Below are 19930 nucleotides of genomic sequence, written 5' to 3' on the forward strand. Positions count from 1 at the left end.
TACATTGTTAAATTGTCTCAAGGTTCCAGGTCACCACAGTCTGCTCACAACCTGGCTCATTTACTGAGTCCCTGTGAAACCACGCAAGAGGTCATCTAGCAATGAAGTGTGAAAGGCCATGGGGACACGCTGATCTAAACGGGGTTTTCACCAAGTTGAGTGCTGATCTGGAGAGGGGTTGCACCAGGTTGAACTCCGGAGCAATCTGCAGCCACATCCCTCAGGCCTGCCAAGCTCTGCAGAGATGTTCCTCTGGGAGGACAGGCACCAGAGGAAAAGGACAGGGAGGGTGGCACCTCCATCAAGTCATTATGGGCATTGCAGAGCCTTATGAAAAGCCTGACAGGTTGTCCCCTTTCCTCTTGCAGCTCACTCGGGTGCCCGTGGAGTCGTGTAGCCAGTACGAGACCTGCAGCGAGTGCTTGGGCTCAGGTGACCCTCACTGTGGATGGTGTGTTCTTCACAACACGTAAGTACCTGCTGATGTTTGCCACCGTCCCATCTCTGCTTTTCCACCAACCATTTTCCTTCTACAGCTGTGATAGCACATGACAGACATGCAAAATGCTGCCTCAGAACCTGGCTGAGCAAGGTGAACCAATGGTACCCAAGTACCTCCAGTAAGGTCTCTTGGATGGGGGAGATGGGGGAGACTTTGTTTGACTGAGAAGCATTTTTTGGAAGATAAGGGAAGAGAAGGGTAGTAGAGACTGGTCAGATCTCCTCAATCAACAGATCCACGGTCTGCTGACTGCACCAGGAAAGCACCTGTCCACCCTGATATGCTTTGAATCAAACCCTCCAGCAGCTCTTCTCTGGGTGACAATTATCTTCTTGTTTCCATTGCTTAAGGTAGTTTGGCTCTGACTAGCAACCTGGCTCAGACACTTGTCTCAGCATGTCCAACTTTCCACTGCTGACCTGAACCCCCCCTCTTTCAGACATGTCATGATCTCCATTGCCCTTAGAGAGGAATCAGGTCCCTCTAAGCATCATGGAGTCCACTCCAAGTTAGATTTCAAGAGGACCTTATAGTTTGTATGCTCACTGTGGGAAAATCTTGACCCTGAAGTTGAGTGTTTGTCCTGTGTGGGTCAACTTAACTGTGCCAAATATGCACAAATGAGCCAAATCGCTCATTTGGCTTATCTGGACAGGATGCTGAGCAAATTTATCTATATGCACAACCTTGAGCTTCTGTATAACAGGCTAAGAAGGGACCTCGTTTCACCATTTCATTATTCTATGGTACTGACTTATCCAGTGCCTTGCAAGGAGCACTGGATCGAGATGTCCTCCGGACTGGGAGATTGGTTTATTGGCTTTGCTTTCTGTAGGCTTTTTAATGATGCTATTGATCTTGAAGTTTCTTCTCTGCAGTCTTCACTGCCAGTGATCTCCTCCTGCAGAAGGCCCTCTGCCAAAGCTGTGGAGAGGGAGGTGTCAGGTTGGCTGGGCTCCTGGTGATGAGTGGCAGGGTGGTCTCATTTGCCAAGAACGTCTTAGCAGAGACAGTGGCTGGAAAGTGCATTAGATCTGTCTAACCAAACGTCTCCAGCTGAGCATGGCTCTGCAGGGTGCTGTCACTCCAAGTCTCATAGTGTCCTTGGCAGTGATGGAGGGTTTTTCTGATGGACTCTGCTATTGCAGTGTGTCTGTCTTTTCCCACTGAGTTTACCTCAGAATTCCTCCTGTTGCATTGCAAACTATCCTGGTGGAGACAGCGATCCAGTCGAAGCGATCCTCTTTGCTATGTCTCCTTTCTGAAACAGAAGAAAGGGGAACAAACCTGTACCATATTCCAACCTTCTGTGGATGCTCTTTAGCTTGTGTGACCCTCACCCAAAGCCATGACAGTCTGCTTACTTTCAGATCAGATCTAGGTAATCCATCCCAAAACTTGTCCAAATCTTTCACTCAGGGTCTGGAATTGTTCAAGGGATCGCTGGCAAACTAGTCCTGAGTTGTGATCTGGTAGGCATGAACCCATGAAACTTTCATCCTGCTGACCTGAGGCTATTTCCAATTGATATATGGCTCTATGGCATGTTTCCATCTCATCTTGTCCTGCATCCATCCTAAAGAGCACTATGTGTTTTGCTGTCAATGGAAGGACAAGCAGTGCAAGCAGTACAGGAAAGCATGAATTTGGCTGTCGATTGTACCATAGCAATGCTAGATATTTTATCTCCTCCTGTCCAGGGTCAGTGGCAGCAAGCAATCAATACATCCGACAATAAATCGCCAAAAGGAGAGAAAAGGGGCAGAGGCAACTGCAGATTGCCCAGCAGCTCATTGCGAAGGAGTGTCAGGAATGTGGTGGCTGGTGACGAGTGAAAGTGGCACCATCGACTTTGTTAGAACAAGAAACCCCCGTACAGCCTCAGTCCTTCAAGGAGAAGTTTGATTTCACAGTCAGGACCCGGCTGGACGGCAGGATCCCCATGCCCTCCTCCCTCTGGTCACTTAACCTCTCTTTCCTTATCTGGAAAAGAGAGACACCTCTTATTTATGTACCTTGCAGCAGGATCAATGAGATTGTTTCCCTGTGGATTTTTTTGAAGCAGTTGGAAGGCGAATGTTATCAAACTCCACTCCAGTCCACTCCTTCCCCCTAGTTTCCATTGAAGTCAAGAAATCTCATTTTCAGTCTGAGTTTGGAAGGGGTTTTCAGTGCAGCCTCAGGTGTTGCTCTCTGGGGCTCGGTTTCCTCATCCTTTCAGGTAGCCCTAAGAGCAGAGGAGCCAATTCCATCCCATTCAACAAGGTTTGGCCATGCAGGATATTCAGGGTAAGAGTGCCATAATACTAAGTTTCCCATTAGAACTTTTTGCACATCAGAACCCCTTAAGATTCATTAACAGACTTTTCCTCAAGTGGGATGAATCATCAACAACTCCTGCATAAGGATCTCCGGGGAAATGTGCCGTAAGCGTTTCCCCCCATGAGTGCTAACCCTTCCCGCTTCCCTCCCAGCCGGGAATCCCAGGGGCTTTCCAGTGCTATGCTGATGTGCGAGCTGTTTTGTGGAAGGGATGGAGGGGGCAATCGGGCTGTGCAAGACCTGGGGTAGAGTGGTACTGGAAACCAGATTGCCTGTGGGCAAAGCTGTGCCTTTCACTCGTCTTTCTCCTCCAGTATAAACCATCAAGAGGAACACTGGCAGACTGGGAAACATGTGAAAACTACCAGATGGGGTACAGCATCTTTTTGCCTTTCCCATGCGGATCTCTCTTATTTTGGAAATGAGACTTCAAGGGCTGATGCAGACGCTTTTCCCCAGACCCCCATTTCCAAGCTCTCCTCAGCTCCCGCCACATGAGAGGCCTGGGGACGCCTGGGGACGGCTCTCCATCCATCGTCTCACGGCAGAGCTGGGCTGTCTGCGCAGAGGGCGATGTGCCAGGGCTGAGGAATCGATTTCCACAGCTCTGCTGTCCTAACCTTACACCGAGAAACTTGAGTCTGCTGAGAGAGAAAGAGACAGACAGGCCCACAGACGGCTGCAGGAGAAAGGAGGGGGGGAGGATTGATTAGCTTCTGCCCTGAGAAGAGAAGAGCCGATATAGAGCAGGTCACCGGAGCTTTTCATCTCTGTATCTTTAGCCCCGATCTTGTCCTCCTCCTCCCTTTCCCTGCTATAGCTCTGCTCCCCTCCTGGGCTCTGTTCAGGCCTCTTTAGGTGGCGATGAATCATTTAGTTGATGTAAATTGAAAATGTGGCGCTCGGTTGCTGCATGGGTCTCCAGGGGAGGGTTAAGGGCTGGGGTGGGAGTTGGGGGGAGGAACCAGGCTGAAAAGCTAATAGCTGGCACGGAGGCACTCGGTGCCTGGCTGCAAGGGCGCAGCAATGTCACCAGTCTGAACGGGGGGCTGCAGAGGGGGATGAGAGCAGAGCAAAGTTTTCTCCAAGCCTGAAATGAATTGCATCTTCCTCCTGTGTCAGAGGCAGCAGTGTCCAAATATGCTATCCAATATCTGACCACCCCTCTAAACCCCCCAACAAATTTCTCCTGTCTCCATCCCTATCCAAACTATTACCCTCCTCTACCTCCTTTGCCCCTCAGATGCAGAGGGGCAGAGATAGGTGAGGCTCTTTGCCCCCAAAGGAGGGATAAACCCTTTTGTAGCTGAATAAGCCCTTGCTATCCCCACCTGGCTCAGCACCAGCTCCAGAGCAGACATGCACAAGCACTGATCCGTGTGCACCTGGTGATCACACAAGTTTTCAGCCCTACATCGTGTCTCTGGGTTCTGCTTAACACCCCAGCTGCCAGCAGAATGGATATTGGGGGCAGAAGAGCAGCAGCATCTCCTCAGGGAGCGGCAATGTTTTATAAAGGGGAAATATGCTGACCTTGCTGGGAGCAGAAGGGACCTGTCCCAGGCTCTGTTGTGTTAGCTGCCACTCTTAGATTTTGGCTGTGTTGCCTCATTTCATCCTCATGTAGCCTCTGTCTAATTCTGGGATCAATAGGCGAACATGCACAAGCTGTCCTTAAGGGAGGATGCACCCCCCAAGCACCAGCCTCCTTCTGCTCTGGAATCTGCCCTTGCTGTTACGGGACTCCTTGGCTGGCAGGTCATTAGTTGCAATCAGAGAGGAAAATAGTCCCATTTTCTGAGCAGACTTTTTTTTTCCAGCTTGTAGTGGCCAATTCTTTTAATAAGAAATGTTCTTGAAAGCCATTTTAGAAGGGGCTGATACCATTTTATAATTGGAGAATGATTCATTTAGACTTCACAAGTTCTTATTTTGGGATTTTATTTCAGTTTTTAGTAAATTGCTTAAAATTTCAAAATAAAAAGTCGTTCTGAAGTGAAACATTACTTTTTTTTTTTTTTTTTTTTTTGGTCATGGAAATAAAACATTTGGCATTTGGGTATCTGTGATTTCTTTCTCCCCCAGAAGCCTTTACCAGCTCTAGACACTAAGCAAAGCAGGTCATCAACAACTACTGTTGTTTCGAGGAACTGACATTTGCTGTGAAGGGAAGAGGGTTTGTTTAAGCATCACCAGTCTGTCCTACTGTGGAGGTAGCAGAGCTGGGGATTGACTCTGCTCTCTGCACTCCTCTGCTCATCTGTGTGGAGCTGCCCATGTCCTTTCTGTGTCCTTCTGGCACCCAAGAATCTCACCTAGGCACCTGAGTTGCCTCTGTTGGCTTTGCACCCCAGTTGGATCCCAGTTGCAGAACACATGCCAGGAGAAGTCCCCCTACTTCTGAACCACTGAAATGGGTTGTGGTGGCCTCCTGTAGGCATCCTCACCCCAGGAATAAAGCAATGACAGAAGGCTCTTAAGATATGAACCATACCAGTCACCTTCCTGGATCCCTTTGGCTCTGGGTCAGTCAAGGGATGACCAAAATCTGGTACACGCAATTACTCAGGCTGAGCTGACCATGGATAGCTGCAGCTGCGGAGATGGTGTTTTTGAGACACTTGAGGAGCTATATGAGAGTTTTTTGGCTTCCCCACAAAAGGACAGCCCTGTTCAGAAGGGTTTTATGCTGTCCTCTGGCAGCAGACACCTACCCCAATATCTGGGAAGTTGCCCTCCGCATCCTCCTGCTCTCCAGCTCTTCCCATCTGCCTTGCAGCTGCAGGATACTTGTGTACCTGGAAATTAAAATTCTCATTTCTAACATGATCTGGCTGAAGAAAGGCACTTAAACAAGTTTTCTAGGGAGTGAGGGATTACTGTGGAGGGGGAGGGAGGTTTGTTATCCATGCTCAGACTCATTGCCAGACCAGGTAAAAAAAAGGAAAAGTTGCAAAGTGCAGCTCCCGCTGTCTCGTCTCAGCAGGTAACTTGATGCGATGCTGCTTGCAGAGGCTCATTGATCGTCCCTGGCTTTAACTTTCTTAGTCAAAGTCTTCTGAATCACTAGAGAGTCTCGAGTAACCTAAGCTGCCTACAGATGCTGCAATAAGACCTTTTTCGAAGGGTCTTTCACTTGCTTGACTTTCTGTCATCTGAAAGACTGTGACTGTCTTTCAGGCTGAGGTTTTTTTCTTTCTTTTCGCCTTCACCTCCTCTCTTTTCCTTCCCAGTCCTTTCCTCCACTTGCGCAGGGGAGGGAGGGTATCTCCAGCGCTGCGTGGGGAAGGGGCACTGGGAAGGGCTGTACGGATCAGGCTTCAGGGACCCAGCAGGACAGGAGGGTGGAATATCACACCCAGTCCTGTGCCACTCTGAGCTCTAACAGATAGAGAGAAGAGAATGATTTTCTGGTTCTTGCAGGGGCTTGTGGTCCTGTAGACCCTCAGCTTTCACTACAAGAAACCAGGACCTCAGGTGCCCCTGCTTTGTACTCCCCATGCCATTATGTCCCAAGGTACAAATCAGAGCCCCTTCAGTAAGGTAGCAATTTGCAAGTGTTTTGCATTTGCCTGGCATGATGAATAAATCTTTGCAATCGTGGTTGGGACCTTTTCTTATACGAAAAGCTTTCTGTATCATTTCCTGCCTTAGCATCGTCTTGCCGTGGGTTAGCTCTTGGTGCCTTGAAATACCTAGGAGACCCTCTACATGTCAAAGGTAGATGATAACTGTCCTAATCTTCCTAAAGGTGGGTCAGCCACACAAAGAACAAATGGCTTCCAGCTAAAATCCTGCTTTTCCTTGGAAACTTGTAGCTGGCTGGGCTGATCTTCCCCATCCAAGGGGAAACTCAGAGTTGCTTCAGTTGCTATGTTCAATACTCCTATGTATCTGAGGTATCGGGGGGCATTTCTCATTGCAAGAGGAGATTTCCAGATACATCCTGTTGGTACACGATGAGGAGAATAACATAAATGCTGGGAAGGAAAGTAACTGCGGGAAATCTGAAATCTTTCATTTGATTTGAAAATCTCCAATCAGTTGTTTGGCTGTGTTAGCACTGCCAGTCAATGGTGGCAAAGGTAGGAGTGAACCAGCTGTCAAGAAGTCTTGTCTCCAAACAGGACTCGGTTTGACTCCTCCCCGGTCACAGCTGGCACTCAGGCAGCCATGCACATGGCCTGTGAACCTCTTCTGTCTGACATCGAGGGAAAGCGGAGTCATCTTCCCGCAATTGGCCTTGGCACAGAGTGATTCCCACTTCTTCTCAGGTAGTTATCGAAACTGGAGACGGCATTTCAGCCTTCGCACAGAGAGGGAAGCACACAGCAGGGGGGATCTTGTAGAGTGACGTTGGCCCATTAAGCATTCTGCATTGAGCCTAGATAATCTTTAACCTGTCTGCTGAAGTATAGCTAAAGTACCCATCATTTCACACCTGGGCATTGCCGCTCCTTTGGGGCAGAGGAAATAGCCCCAAATGTGACAGGTCTCCAATGACCTTTTGAAATGAGATCAGGGCTCTTAGTCCAGAGAGCAGGAGGAAATTCTTGGGACGGGGAGCATGTCTATTGATGGTGATAAAGCCCTGAGTGAAACAGAGGCTCCTGGGAATCCCATTTCACTACAGACGGGTGATGACATTGAATAAACCTCTCTGAACCAACCCCATACCTTTGAGCAGAACAACCGATCGCTAGTCCTGGAGTCCTGTCCCATCACTGTACCTGCACACGGTGCATCCAGCATCGCTGATGTCCTTCCATTCCCCAGATGCCATCGTGTCCCTTTTGGGAGCACTTTTTCTACTCCGGTCTACCTAGCAGTGCAGGGCAGAGCTGTGCCCTTCACAGGTTGATTGTCTCGGTGGCTGTGGTTGCCTGAGGCAACTTGGGGACAGCACCGGGCAGTGTGGACCATAAGACGCAGGCGTGTGGTAAATGTGTTTTGATAACAACCTTCTTCCTTGATTAGCTTATTTTGCTAGAGGGCAGTGGGGAGGGGTGGGAAGATAATTAATTTGTGCAGTAGGTTCCAGCAGAAGCTTTTTCCTGATGCAGCCCTGTGAGTTAGGTGTCCTACTTGGGATTTGTCTCCATCACAGAAACGTTAGCAGCTCAGGTTTAGCATTGCAGAAAGTTCAGCCTTTGCAGAGAAAGATCTCTGGGGTTTCTTCTTCTCTGATGTGAAACACAGTACACAGTCTGCCATGGGCTGGAAAGTGTGTCTCATGTGCTAGGACATGCAATGAGAAAGGGGTAATGGTGCTTCCTGGTACCTGGGGACCTTCTGGAGGACCTCCTGTATGCTGGCTGCCTGACAGGGGACACACCTTTGCCATCTCAGCATCGCCCTTGCTCTGGGACACTACACACTGGTGGGTGGCGTATCTACGTATCCCACAGTACATAGCTAACGTAACAGCTCAGGGGGGGAACAGGGACAGGGAAAAGCTGTATGACCACCCTGATCAGCTTAGAAAGCTTGTCAGGTGTGCAATGAAGCTGGGATGCAAAGTTACGGGGGCTGCCACAGGGAAGGAGTGTGCCCTGACTTAGGTTATAAAGTGGAGGTTGACAGAGCCAGCAAGGAGACCTAGATATGGAGTAACAACTTAGGATTTAATTCAGGTACCTAAACACAGACGTATAGAGAACATAAGGAGACTTTGAAATACATTTTTTATGCAAGGAACTCAATTCAGTTATCCATCCATGCTGTCTGCTGCAGCTAGAGTACCTGGGATATCTGAGATGTTCACCTGAGGCTGGCAAATATGACACAGAGTGTACTGGAGACCCATTTCCTCTGAAGGATAAGATAAAAACCAACTGGGGTCCTGAGGACATCTCAAGTGACTTTAGACCTCTGTGTGTAGGCAACAAAATAGAGCCTAATCCCAACTTGGGATGTCTTTTCCCCACATATTCTCAGGGTGGTCAAAACCCGGGTCTGGGTTTTACAACTTCACCAGTCTCATTCCTCCCATGAATTTTAAAGTCCTCCAAGGTCCTAATTTGCAATAAAGCAGGGCTAGAGTTTCGTACAAGGTTGTGCCACTCAGTGAGTGTCGTGATATATGGATGGTTTGGGAACCTCTGTCTTGGTTGCTAGGCGGTTTGTCAGGAATTGCTCTCTGTCTTGCTGTCAGAAGCTCCCTGATGCCTCTGCAGACAATGATCTGCCAATGAGGGAAAATGGCACACCAAACAAGCTCTCCCCAGGGTGGGGATACATCTGCCTTCCACTTCCACTGTTTCTTCAGTGACATTTCATCATCCCCAACCCATGACAGGTCTCAGAACGGAATGGGGTGGGAGGAGGATCAGGAAACTTTTCCTCCCAAAGAAAAGCACAGCAAACTTTTAAGGTATGTCTTTATCCAGACTCACCCTCTCCATGGCTCTGCATACACACACTCCTACCCATAAATACATACCATCATCTTCTGTGGCACACTCCCATATTCAGAGACCTGCCACCAAATGTCGCCGTGTGCCACCAACACGTGTGTCTCCAGCCCCTAATTCTCTGTCTCTAATTCAACCCTCTGCACTCCATCCCCCAAGCAGAGTTCAGAGGTAGATCCTTTCCCAGTTGGCTTCTGTACCAGGGAGACTTGATCTCCCTTCCCTGTAGTACTGTGGTCCTGGAGGCAGGTTGTGTTAAGTTCACAGGAGCATCTGAGGTTGAAGCTAATTATCTTACCCTGCTTTGGGGCTTTTTTCTTTTTTTATGGGATCTTCCTTGCTTTGCTACAAGCATAGCCTCTTCTGCCTATCCCCAGCAATATACATATTTCTTTTGTTTGGTGAGTGGATCTGAGCAACTCATCATTCTGTTTTCTTGAACATCTTGTCCTCCATCATTTTCCACTTCAGATACGTCCTTCAACAGCTTTTGAATAGCATGCCATCAATAGCAGGAACCATCTACCAAGGCAGACGCAGATGTTTTAGCTCCATGAATTACAGGAGCCAAACAACAGCCTGATCTCTGGCCTTGTGGGGAGATGTAGACGTCCGTCCCTCATGTACAACACAACATTTAGGGAAAATGTCTTGCAAATGAAGCTCCCCAATTGCCTCAGTAGTGAAGAGCAAGCCTGGGGGTCAGTTGTCTGCAGCTCTCTGCTGGGCTCACCAGCACAGGTCAACCACAGAGGAGCGCAACGAAAAACAGTGCATTGCCAGGGATGCAGTTATATGAGAGATGAGTGGCAGATCTGGACATGGATCAATGTTTCTTGCCTCCCGTTCCATTGCCCAACAGATTGGACCAAATTAACTTTTGCTAGGGTAACGGGTGCATTTTTAATAGAGTCTCATCCCTGGAGTCAGAGCTAGACCGGAATGGCTAACACAGCTGGATGCAAGAAACCAGGATATTCAAAGAAAACATGTTTTCTTGCCATCCTCCCACAGGGGAGGCCAGATTCACAGTGGGGAGCAGATTTATTGGCTGTGAATTTCTTCTGCAACTGGCTATGGGCTTCTTTATGCGCTGTGAGGACATGGAGCAGCCCCGCTGCAAGCAGGCATGGCTGTATCTTGTATTATTGCATGCTCCAGCCCCTGCTAATGGAAGGAAGGGCAATTTTCTGATTATTTTCCTCCACTATTTGCTTCCCTGTCTGGGAAATTACACCGGCAACTAGCATGTCTTTTTGTTGGTTGTCTTGTGGCAAAGACTAAAGAGAAAGTTGGGGGCAGAGAAAGACGTTGAGGAGGAGCAGAAATGCTGAAGGGTCTGCTGGGACAGAGTAGAGGAGCTGGAGGATGATTCTGCCTGGCTAAAGGGATTTGAGGGGTTGTGAATAACATGAAGAAGTGGGAATTGGTGTGGGTTGAAGGTCTGAGAAGCTGTTGTAAGACAAAATCTGGGACAATTTCTGACTGGGAAAAACAAGTTCTGAACCCCTTGGTACATTTAGAAAGAGATGCCAGCATGATCCACTGATTACAGAATTTTCCTTAGGCAAGAGAAAGCAGCATTAATTTCCCTGCTCTGCTATACATACCGTACATGATTTTGGACAAGGGTGGTATTTATCTCGTGTACTACTAAGTTTCTTGTTTCAACAGGCAGTGAAGAGAGGGACTTTTTCTGAACACATTCATTGTAAACCTGAAGTGTTTAAGGCGGTGGGGTGAATTGCCCTCTGGAAGTGCCAATTTCTTTTAGTAGCTATTGAGGAAACCTAAATGACTATATCTAAAAATGCCTAATTTACAATGACTCCAATCCTTAATTTCCCTGCGTTTTAGCCCCTTGTTTGTAGGAGAGGAGTAGCAGTTCATCACCTTACAGGTGGCTGTGAGCTCCAAAGCCTTAAAGAACTTTGGACAATGAGTGGGTTGCAGAAGTTCTGCAGGGAGCTGGACTTGAAGACTGCAGGCTCCCAGACAGTACTGGCTATAAAGCATGACAATAATAATTTCACCTCACCAGTAGCTAGGTAAGTTTAATTAAATTTAATGTTTAATTAAAGCAGAAGGAGCTTTAGCAGACATGGCAAGGCGCAAACACCCATGTGGTTCCTTGCTTAACCCAATGAACATACCCAAATCACCCTGTGCCCTTAGCTGGCTGTTAGAGCAGAAGTGGCACCAGAAGGGTTAAGGCAGGCAGGACAGCGAGGAATGAAGCAAATGCACCTGTGTCTTGCTTCTCCCTCCTATATCTCACTCTCAATGCCTCCTGCCCCTCTGGCCCCCCAGGGCAGTAAAGGAGATCTACATTTTAATTGAGACATGTTAAGAAAATAATCTCTGTCTAGCTCACCCATGCCTGGAAGGCTTCTCCCTTCTTAGCTTGGTTCAGATGCTAAGTGCACATTTTGGGGGGTGGGTGTTTGTTAGATGTCTGTTTCTCTCTTTTTTCCATCCCTGCTTGATTCCTACGTCTGAGGAGGATGGCAGAAGGCTGGAGCTGTCAGGAAAAAGTGAAAAAGAAAATAGCAGGACCTCATTTAGCTTTTCTTCTTCTCTTGCCAATAGGAGTGGCATGCAAAACGCAGACACGGTACGCATCAAGCCATGCAGAGGTACTGTGGCACCTGACAGTGCTGGGCACTGGCTCTTGAGGCTTTTGAGAACCGAGTCTTTGCAAGAAACTGTCCTCTGGTTGCAGTTGCATCCCCTCTCCCCTCCCTCCAATCCTTGGTAGCAAGAGTAGAAAGGAGGCCAAGACGCTTCAGATGCTTGAAACATAACCTTGCCTGCAGGTGGATGGAGAAGGAAAGGGGGTGAAGTGAGGCCGCTTCAGTCTCTCATTTGTATTAATGGGGCCCCACTTTTGTGGCTCAGGATTGAGGTGGAGAGATGAACACAAGAAAACTGGACTCCTTTTCTTTTGTTGTAGACCCAAACCTTCAGCACAAACAGGTGCAAACTTTGTCTGCAAACTTTCTCACCTGCAGCAGAGGCACAGGGATGCCCTGAGCTGTCCTTTCCCCTGGCACCCCAGGAGCTGGGAACAGGCGGCCAGAAACCTCCTGCCTCCAACACCCGCTTGGAAGGACACCAGTCGGCCCTGCCAAATGAGCACTGGATTATTTTGTGCAGGGCAAGGAGGCAGGATTTCAGTTCAGATAACACTTTCCTATTTTGTCTCTTCCTTGTCTCTTTGAGTTTGCCTCGCCTGATAAGGTGTTATCAGAGCGGAGCATCTCGGTCAGAGCCACCACAGAGACGTGGCTGGGCCAGAGGTGACTTTTCTCGACTCCTTGCAGGCTTCCCTGGCCCACTTCCACCCAGCTCCTCTAAAGAGCCAGCCGGTTAATAATGGTAGGAGGATGACATTGGGATGCTTGCCAAGAGCTTTAGCTCTGTGCTTTTCTCAGGGAGAAAGGAAACTGCAAACGTGGATGAGAGCAAATCAGTCTGATTCCGTCCTCATTTTCACCTAGTCCCAATCCTGCAGACAAGCTTGCAAGTAACTTTGAGTGTATGAGTAACTCAGCAAGTAGAATGATTTTTCCATCTTAAACCTATTGTCTCATAAAATTTATTTTCAGGAATGGATCTGAATTCTACAGTCTCTCTGGGCAGGGTCTCGGTTTACCTAGATACGAACGTGATTTTTTGTGTGGTAGGGACTTAATTTTTACTAGTACTGTTAGAGTAACAATGAGTCTTTGCTCTCTATTCCCCTCTTTGCTCTCAAGGATCAAAGGCAAAAAACTGACCTTGAGGATTCTGTCCCAGCTTTAACTGATGGAGGATCTGGAGCAGTTGGTGAGAAAGGAAGGAGCGCAGACCTATAGCATAAGCTCATCTAGCTAACTGACAAAATATCATTTGGCTGCCTCTTGAGCTGCTCAGGAGCACATCAGCCCAGTTATTGAGTGTTACACTTAATCTGCTATCGACTGGGGCGATTTGGAGAGGGTAGACTTCCCCACTACCCCCATTCCCAAATTAAAAACAAAGAAGAGAAGTAAATGCTTTGACTTTTCACTCTGCCTGGATGTTTAGGGAATTTATCATTAATTAAAAAAAAAAAAATAATCCTTAAGAGTGAAAACATGCATAGAATGAATTATAGCAAAATCAATTAATACTAACAGTATGTATTAAATATTGCACTCTGGAGCTTTACAGGAGTAAACTACTGCTCTGATATAGTCATGACATCATTAACATAATATAAAGAATCAAAAAATCAATAGCTTGCTGAAGCCCAAAATTAAGGCCAAGCAGTGTTATACCGTATCTTTTAAGTATCTGCAATAGCAACTTGTCTCTGTCATGTCAGAGCTATTTGCAGATGAAACATCTCTCAGAAAGTAGATGGGAATTTGTTGGCCCGCCTGTCACTCTTGCAGCTACCCCCTTGAGATACTTGGCATGAAGGTTAGATCACTTTTTCCAACAGCGTGGACACAAACAGAGCAGAAAATCTGATTGGGGTTACATTGGCATAACCCTGGAGGGACTCCAGAGCAGGCACAGGATCACTGCATTGGCAGACAGACAGACGTATCTCTGTAGGATGGAAATGGGGGTGAGGTGTCTTCCCTCGTTGACTTGATTTACATTTTACATGTTAATGTTATGAAGTTTCTTTTGTCTAAGATACCAGGCTAGGACAGTGCAACTCTTCTGCCTGCATTGGGAAAAAAAACAAGAAATGGAGGTAGGAGAGGCTTTCAGAAGGGCTAGCAGAGCCGCTTGGGCAAGAAGAGACTGGCATGGGTCTCAATGGATGTAGAAAACAAAGGTGGTCAGAGGTAGGACTGTCGTTTGTGTGAGTGTAGGGATTAAATACTTACAAAAGAGAAAGGGTGTTTAAGATGTGGATAGTCTCATCCCAAGAGGGAATGGATATAAACTGGGCATTTAGTGTGTAAGGTAGAAGAAGGTTTCTGGCTAGGAGGAGAATGAATGTCTGAAGTAATCTTTCACTAGGATTGGTGAGTGCTAAAAACTTATCTGGTTTTCCAATAAAGCTTGGTACAATTCTGTATAAGCTGCTATGGAGGGGTTGCCTGCAGAAGGACTGAGTGAATCCGGTGGTCCTTTCCACCTCTGTGCTTTGTGTTTGGGAGAGCTAGAGTCCCTTTTCAGCTCTCCTTCGGACTCTGACTGTGACCTGCCAACTCTGTGTTTGCATATGTCTCCGTATGAGCTGGGTGTTGAGACCTCATTACAGCCCAAGATCCTGCTCCCCATCAGTACGCTCAGTGGAGTCTAAAGAAAGAGGCAGCTCACCCTAAAGTAGATATGAGGCTCCATTCAGTTACGGAAACATAGGCATTTGGTGGCCTTTTTTGGCTTTGACCAAGCCCTCCGTAGGTCCTGTGTCACAGTGGCCAACCCCAGGTGGCTGTCTTCGATACCCTATATGTGGTGCACAGAACGGAGCCCTTGTGTTAGAGCAGGTGAATCAGATCTCTGGGCTTTGCTGACCATATTGAATAAATTCCTTGTCTAGGGAGTTCAGATGTCAGCTCACACGCCTAAAGATCAACACATAAATTTAAGAGCCTTGATCTACCATTTTAATCCCACCCCTGCTACGTCTGGACCTCAGATTTTCCAGCTGATATCACAATCCTGCTGCTCCTTTGGTTTGGCAAGTCTCCAGGAAGAGAGTGGGGCTTTGGATCATGGCGCAGAACATCAACTTTTGCCCCATGGGCAGGTGTCATGTAGTTGCAAATGGTATTGGCAGCTCATGGTCCTTAGGGAGAAGTGTTGGATTTGGGGATCAAGGTGATCAGATTGGAAGGACTTGAGGTGACAGGAAAATTCACTGATAAAATTTATAGCAACATGATAGAGCAATCCCTCCATCAGGTTAGAAGGAGGGATGCTCCCTTATGGCAAATTTAAGAGAAAGGGATGCCTTGTAACATGTAGTTAAGAGTTGGAGAAAGGATAAAGAACCACATAAATAAGATCTCCCCTGGATGATATTTATGCGGCCCCTCATACCAAGGACACATCTTCAGGGGCAGAGATCACAGGTGACAGAGGGAAACAAGCTGAACGGTAGGAGATCTGATCAGCAGGTAAACATGTAGCTATGTTTATGAGAACAATGAGGAATGAACAGAGATTTGCCTGCAAGGTAGAGACATGACAGATCCCATGGGGTGTCCAGACAGACTCCAGTGGGAGGAATCCTGGGGTCCTGGTCTATGTAATGTATATTTGTAGTAGTAAATAAAACAACTCCAGGGAATGTTATTGGAATACAACTACCTATGCTGCAAAGTTATTAGAATATAGTTTGGCTAGGGCCAGCTGTCGCTCCTTCAAACAATTCCTGGACATGTTTGGGAATTAAATGGATCAGGGAGGATTTCCACTAGGTGTTTTGGAAGTTAATAGAGTTTAATAACATTAATGTGATAAGACCATGTCATTTGGCCCCAGGATCAGAGAATGTTTCCCACTATTGTTTAATATACTAATGGGGTGTTGCCACATCTCCCAGTTGCAAGGAGACAGTAGGAGGAAAATCCTGGAGGAAAGAGACAATCTGTTAAAATAACAGGCTAAAAATCAAGACTTTTGTAGAGGCATTTTCTCAAATGCAAAACCAGGCACAGAGACAGTGTTTCAATGCATAGTTAAGAAAACAGAGTAGGAAAAGTTTATTAGGAATAAGGAAACCTTTTCAAAGAACAGGAGCCGATATAGGAAGGAACTTGACTGTTGCCAGTTAAATAAAAATTAGGCAAGAAAGAGGTTTTGAAGGTTGAAACTCATTGTCTAAAAGTGAAGGCATAATGTGCCTTTATCCTTGAAAAGTGGTTGGATTAGAATTTGATAAAATTAGGTAAGAAGCAAAAAACTCAATCCCAACAAATACCCCTTTTAATCAGAGCACATGAAAACAGGCAATCAGACAGGATTAAATATATACTTGCTTCTGTTCACATGCTAGTAGTCTACTTTAAATGAAGATGGTAATGGGATACACAACCCAAAACTGTGATAGAAGGAAGCTCATCTGTGGCATAAATCACATAGAAACAATAAAGGAGACCAAGATGGTAAAGAAAGGGCTTTTATGTTAAAGAAAATGTAAAATCAAAGAAAGGAAGCAGGGTCAATCTGTGCACAAGTGAAGAGGTATCCCTAGGGAAGGGAATGGCATTAAGGCTGGTTTATTGGCCATCTGAAGATGGTGAAAGTGTCTGTGACATGTTGAGAGAAATCCAAAAAGTTGGTAGAAAATGTGGTAATGAGAGACTTCAAGTGACCTCCTGTGCGCCAAGCAAATGTCACAACACTTGGAGCTCATACCTGTAACCCCACTAAAGGAGAAACAAGTCTGGATTTACTCTTAGGATTTACTTGCAGGATGTGCTGCAGGGCACAGCTATCAATGCATTGCTCTGTAAGAATGACCGGACGGTAGTCAAATTCAGTGTCCTGTAGAAGTAAAATAAATATATAAAAATTACAATGAAGTTCAACTTCAAAGCAGAAACAACATAAAAATGAGGAAGCTTGTTAAAAGGAGCAGCCGCAAGGGTAAAGTGCTTCATGGTATCGTGGAGACAGCATAAAGACATCGTATAAGAGGCTTACTGTGAAGTTATATGACCTATGAAAAAAGACCTGAAAGATGGTATAAGTGAACAAAAAAAAAATTTTAAGTGCCTCCTTAAACAGCAAGGTAAAGAGACACTATTCAAAACTGGAAGTTGTACTCAAAGGAAAAAATAATAAAAAGATCACTAACTCTACCGTGTGAATCGCAAACAATTGTAAGGCAGCCCACATAGGAAACACATTGCTAACCTCATAAAAATGAATGATAAAAATTTAACAAGGTTCCCCCGGAAGTTTACTTCCTAAAGGGCAAAAGCTGTCTGGAATGTCTGCCACTAAAGGTTTAGTAAAAAATGCTTTCAGAGTATAAAAGTGATATTCACTGAAAGATCTTAAGAAACTCTGACATGAAATTGCCATGTTATTAAATCTGTTGTACACTTCATTACTTATACTGGCCTTGATACTGGAGGAATGAAAGGTGGAAAATATAATATATTTTTTTAAGTTGAACTCATGAAGGGTCCAAGTACTAGAATCCAGAAATCTGACTTTTTTTGCCTGTCAATTTGGTTGAACCATGATTAAGAATAGACTGAAAAAAAAGGAATATGACATACTAGGGGAGGGGAGTGGGTGTCACAAGTCAATTATTGTTCTTTAAATAAATCAAAGTCCATGTGATATGAATGATGTGGTTAATACAGAGGAATTTATACTTTTCTCATAGCAAAGCATTTAAATTATTCTGTCATGGGACAGGAAGAAGAGTCTTCTAATAGATTAGTAACTAGTTCAAAGATGGGAAATAAAGATCAGGACTAAAATGTAATGATGGATGGAGGGAATGCCCAGGGGAGTCCCATGGGAATCTCTGCTGAGGGTCTTCGGTGTATTTATAAATAAATGGGTGAAGAGTGAAACAGAAATGGTAACTGGTGATAGAGAGTTTTTCAGGGTTGTCAAAAGTAAAAAAGTCTGCAAGGAGTTGTAAGAAGGAATATACAAAACTGAGTGTCAGGGTAATAAAGATGCAAGTGTAGCTGATGCACGCAGGGTTAACCAACAGAGGTACCTTGAGGTGTTCAGTGGTCAGCTGTATTGAAGGAGGTGGTGAATTCAGCCTGGGTAAATTCTCCACAGACCTCAAACAACACATACGATGAGAAGCATGTTTTGGAAATGAATGGAGAGCACAACAGAGCGTATCATTACATGGCAATCCGTGGTGCTCTCCCATGCTGTGTACACAGGGCACTTTGGGTCATATAGAGTTAAAATGAATATAGTCAACCCAGGAAGGCGGTGGGAAGTGTGGGAAGCAGGAAAACAGGTTTCTAACGATCTTTATACAAGAAAAGATTGTATGATTGGCAATTTTCATCTTAAAAAAGAGATGACTGAGAGGCCTATAATGCAGCCAGACCATCATGACTGTAATGAAGAAAATGAATAGGGGATGATTACTCACCATTTCTCATAAAACAAGATCTAGGGAACTTTATATGAGATTATCAAGTGGAATATTAAAACAAACAGAAGAAAGGACATTTTCACATAATATATCATTCATCTGTGCGGCATTGTGAAGCACATTACAGAGACCAGAAATACAACTGTCTGGAAAGCAATTAGACAAATTAATGAAAGAAAGATCTGTTGAGAGCTGCTCAATTCAATGACATCACTGCAGGCTCCAGGTCAGGCAGTCCTCATGTCATTGCTTGCTGGAACCTGGGAGTTTAAACCGGGAGAAGTTTCACTCTATAATCTCTGTTTTATTATTTTTTCCACCCAAGTATCTGCTGTTGGAGTCAGACACAGAATGAATGCCTATACAGATATTTGGGCTGAGTTGTTGTAGCCATTTCTATGTTGTTGCAGCCATTTCTATGGTTCTGCATTTTCAAGTGCCTCTCAAGCATCAGTTTGCACATCTCTTATATAAAGGCCCCCTGATCTGTGGCCTTACTAGCGTGACACCGAGTAATCACAGTGCAGTTGATATAGGGTGTGATGAGTATCTTTGCCGTGCCCATCCAGCTAGGATGTGTCTGGAAACCCTTTACATGTACGCACTAAACTGCTCTTCTCCCTGCCCTGCGTGCCTTGGAGTTGGCTTTGACTCTGACATTGGCATGGTTGGCTGGTTTGGCTCTTTGGCATGACGTTGGAGCAAAACAATGTTTGGCAATTGCCCCATGCTGCCTGGAGCGGGAGCTTCTCTTCCATTTAGCCACCCCATGGTCCTGCTCAGAAACTCCATCTCCTCACCAGCTGTGGCTTTTGTTGGCCAGCAGTCCGGCGCCAGGCTGAATTGTGTTTGATTAGCTCAGTAACTGCATGAAGGGGAAGCCAAGATCGTTGCAGAAGCCTTTCAGCAGCAACAGCGGGGAGTCCAAATACCCATTAAAATGTGTGCTCGGCTCATCTCGAGTCAGTCATTTTTGCTGTCTCCCTCCATCTCGTCCTTTGTTTTCTTGCCTTTGATTGCAGTTGATGAAGTTTGTATCAGCGTTGTCATGGTGAGTCTATTATGAAGTGGTCTTTTCCCTGGGGACCAGGCATCAGGATTGCTGGTTTCTGTTTAAAACTCTGCCACCGAGGCACGACGGGAGAGTGATGTTTCTTCTGTAGATCTCAGGTTCTACATTCTGAAAAATGGTGACTCAAAAGTTTTAGTTCCTCAGGCATACAGGGAGGACATGTGCTGGATTTATGGATTTCCTCTGGATGTGTGATGGGTGATGCTTTAAGGATGGATTTTGAATGACAGCTTTATCCTCTCATCTAAACGATTCCAGCGTGAGGTGTGTCAATGTCACAACCACAAGCTGGTCTAAAATCCAACCTGCCAGTCATTGTGACAAGGTCATGAGAGATAAGAGGGTGGAGAAATCCCTGAGCCGCACACAGTCTTCAGGGAATTACTGAACGGATCCTTCTGGATCTGAGACTTATTTCCTCTTAGATTTGAGAAATACCTGAATATATATGTTAGTGCACCTCACCTTGTCATGTGAGAGCTGTGCCCATTGTGAGCTATGGGATGGATAGACTGGTTGAGTTTGTGGGGATCCATTCTGGTCAG

The 19930-nt window shown here is 46.0% G+C and overlaps 1 protein-coding gene across 1 annotated transcript in view; it reads left to right on the top strand.

Moving 5' to 3' along the window:
• Nucleotides 1-368: 368 nt before the first annotated feature.
• Nucleotides 369-19930, top strand: part of LOC104165769 (plexin-A4) — a gene marked incomplete at its 5' end in the record, with an annotated part of 154549 nt that continues 134987 nt past the window's right edge. Inside the window, one exon of the mRNA XM_009705507.1 lies at nt 369-469. Within this exon, the coding sequence (XP_009703809.1) occupies nt 369-469 (101 nt within the window). The remainder of the gene's footprint in view (nt 470-19930) is intronic.

The sequence above is a fragment of the Cariama cristata genome, unplaced genomic scaffold (assembly GCF_000690535.1).
Source record: "Cariama cristata isolate BGI_N322 unplaced genomic scaffold, ASM69053v1 scaffold198, whole genome shotgun sequence".
Taxonomy (NCBI): domain Eukaryota; kingdom Metazoa; phylum Chordata; class Aves; order Cariamiformes; family Cariamidae; genus Cariama; species Cariama cristata.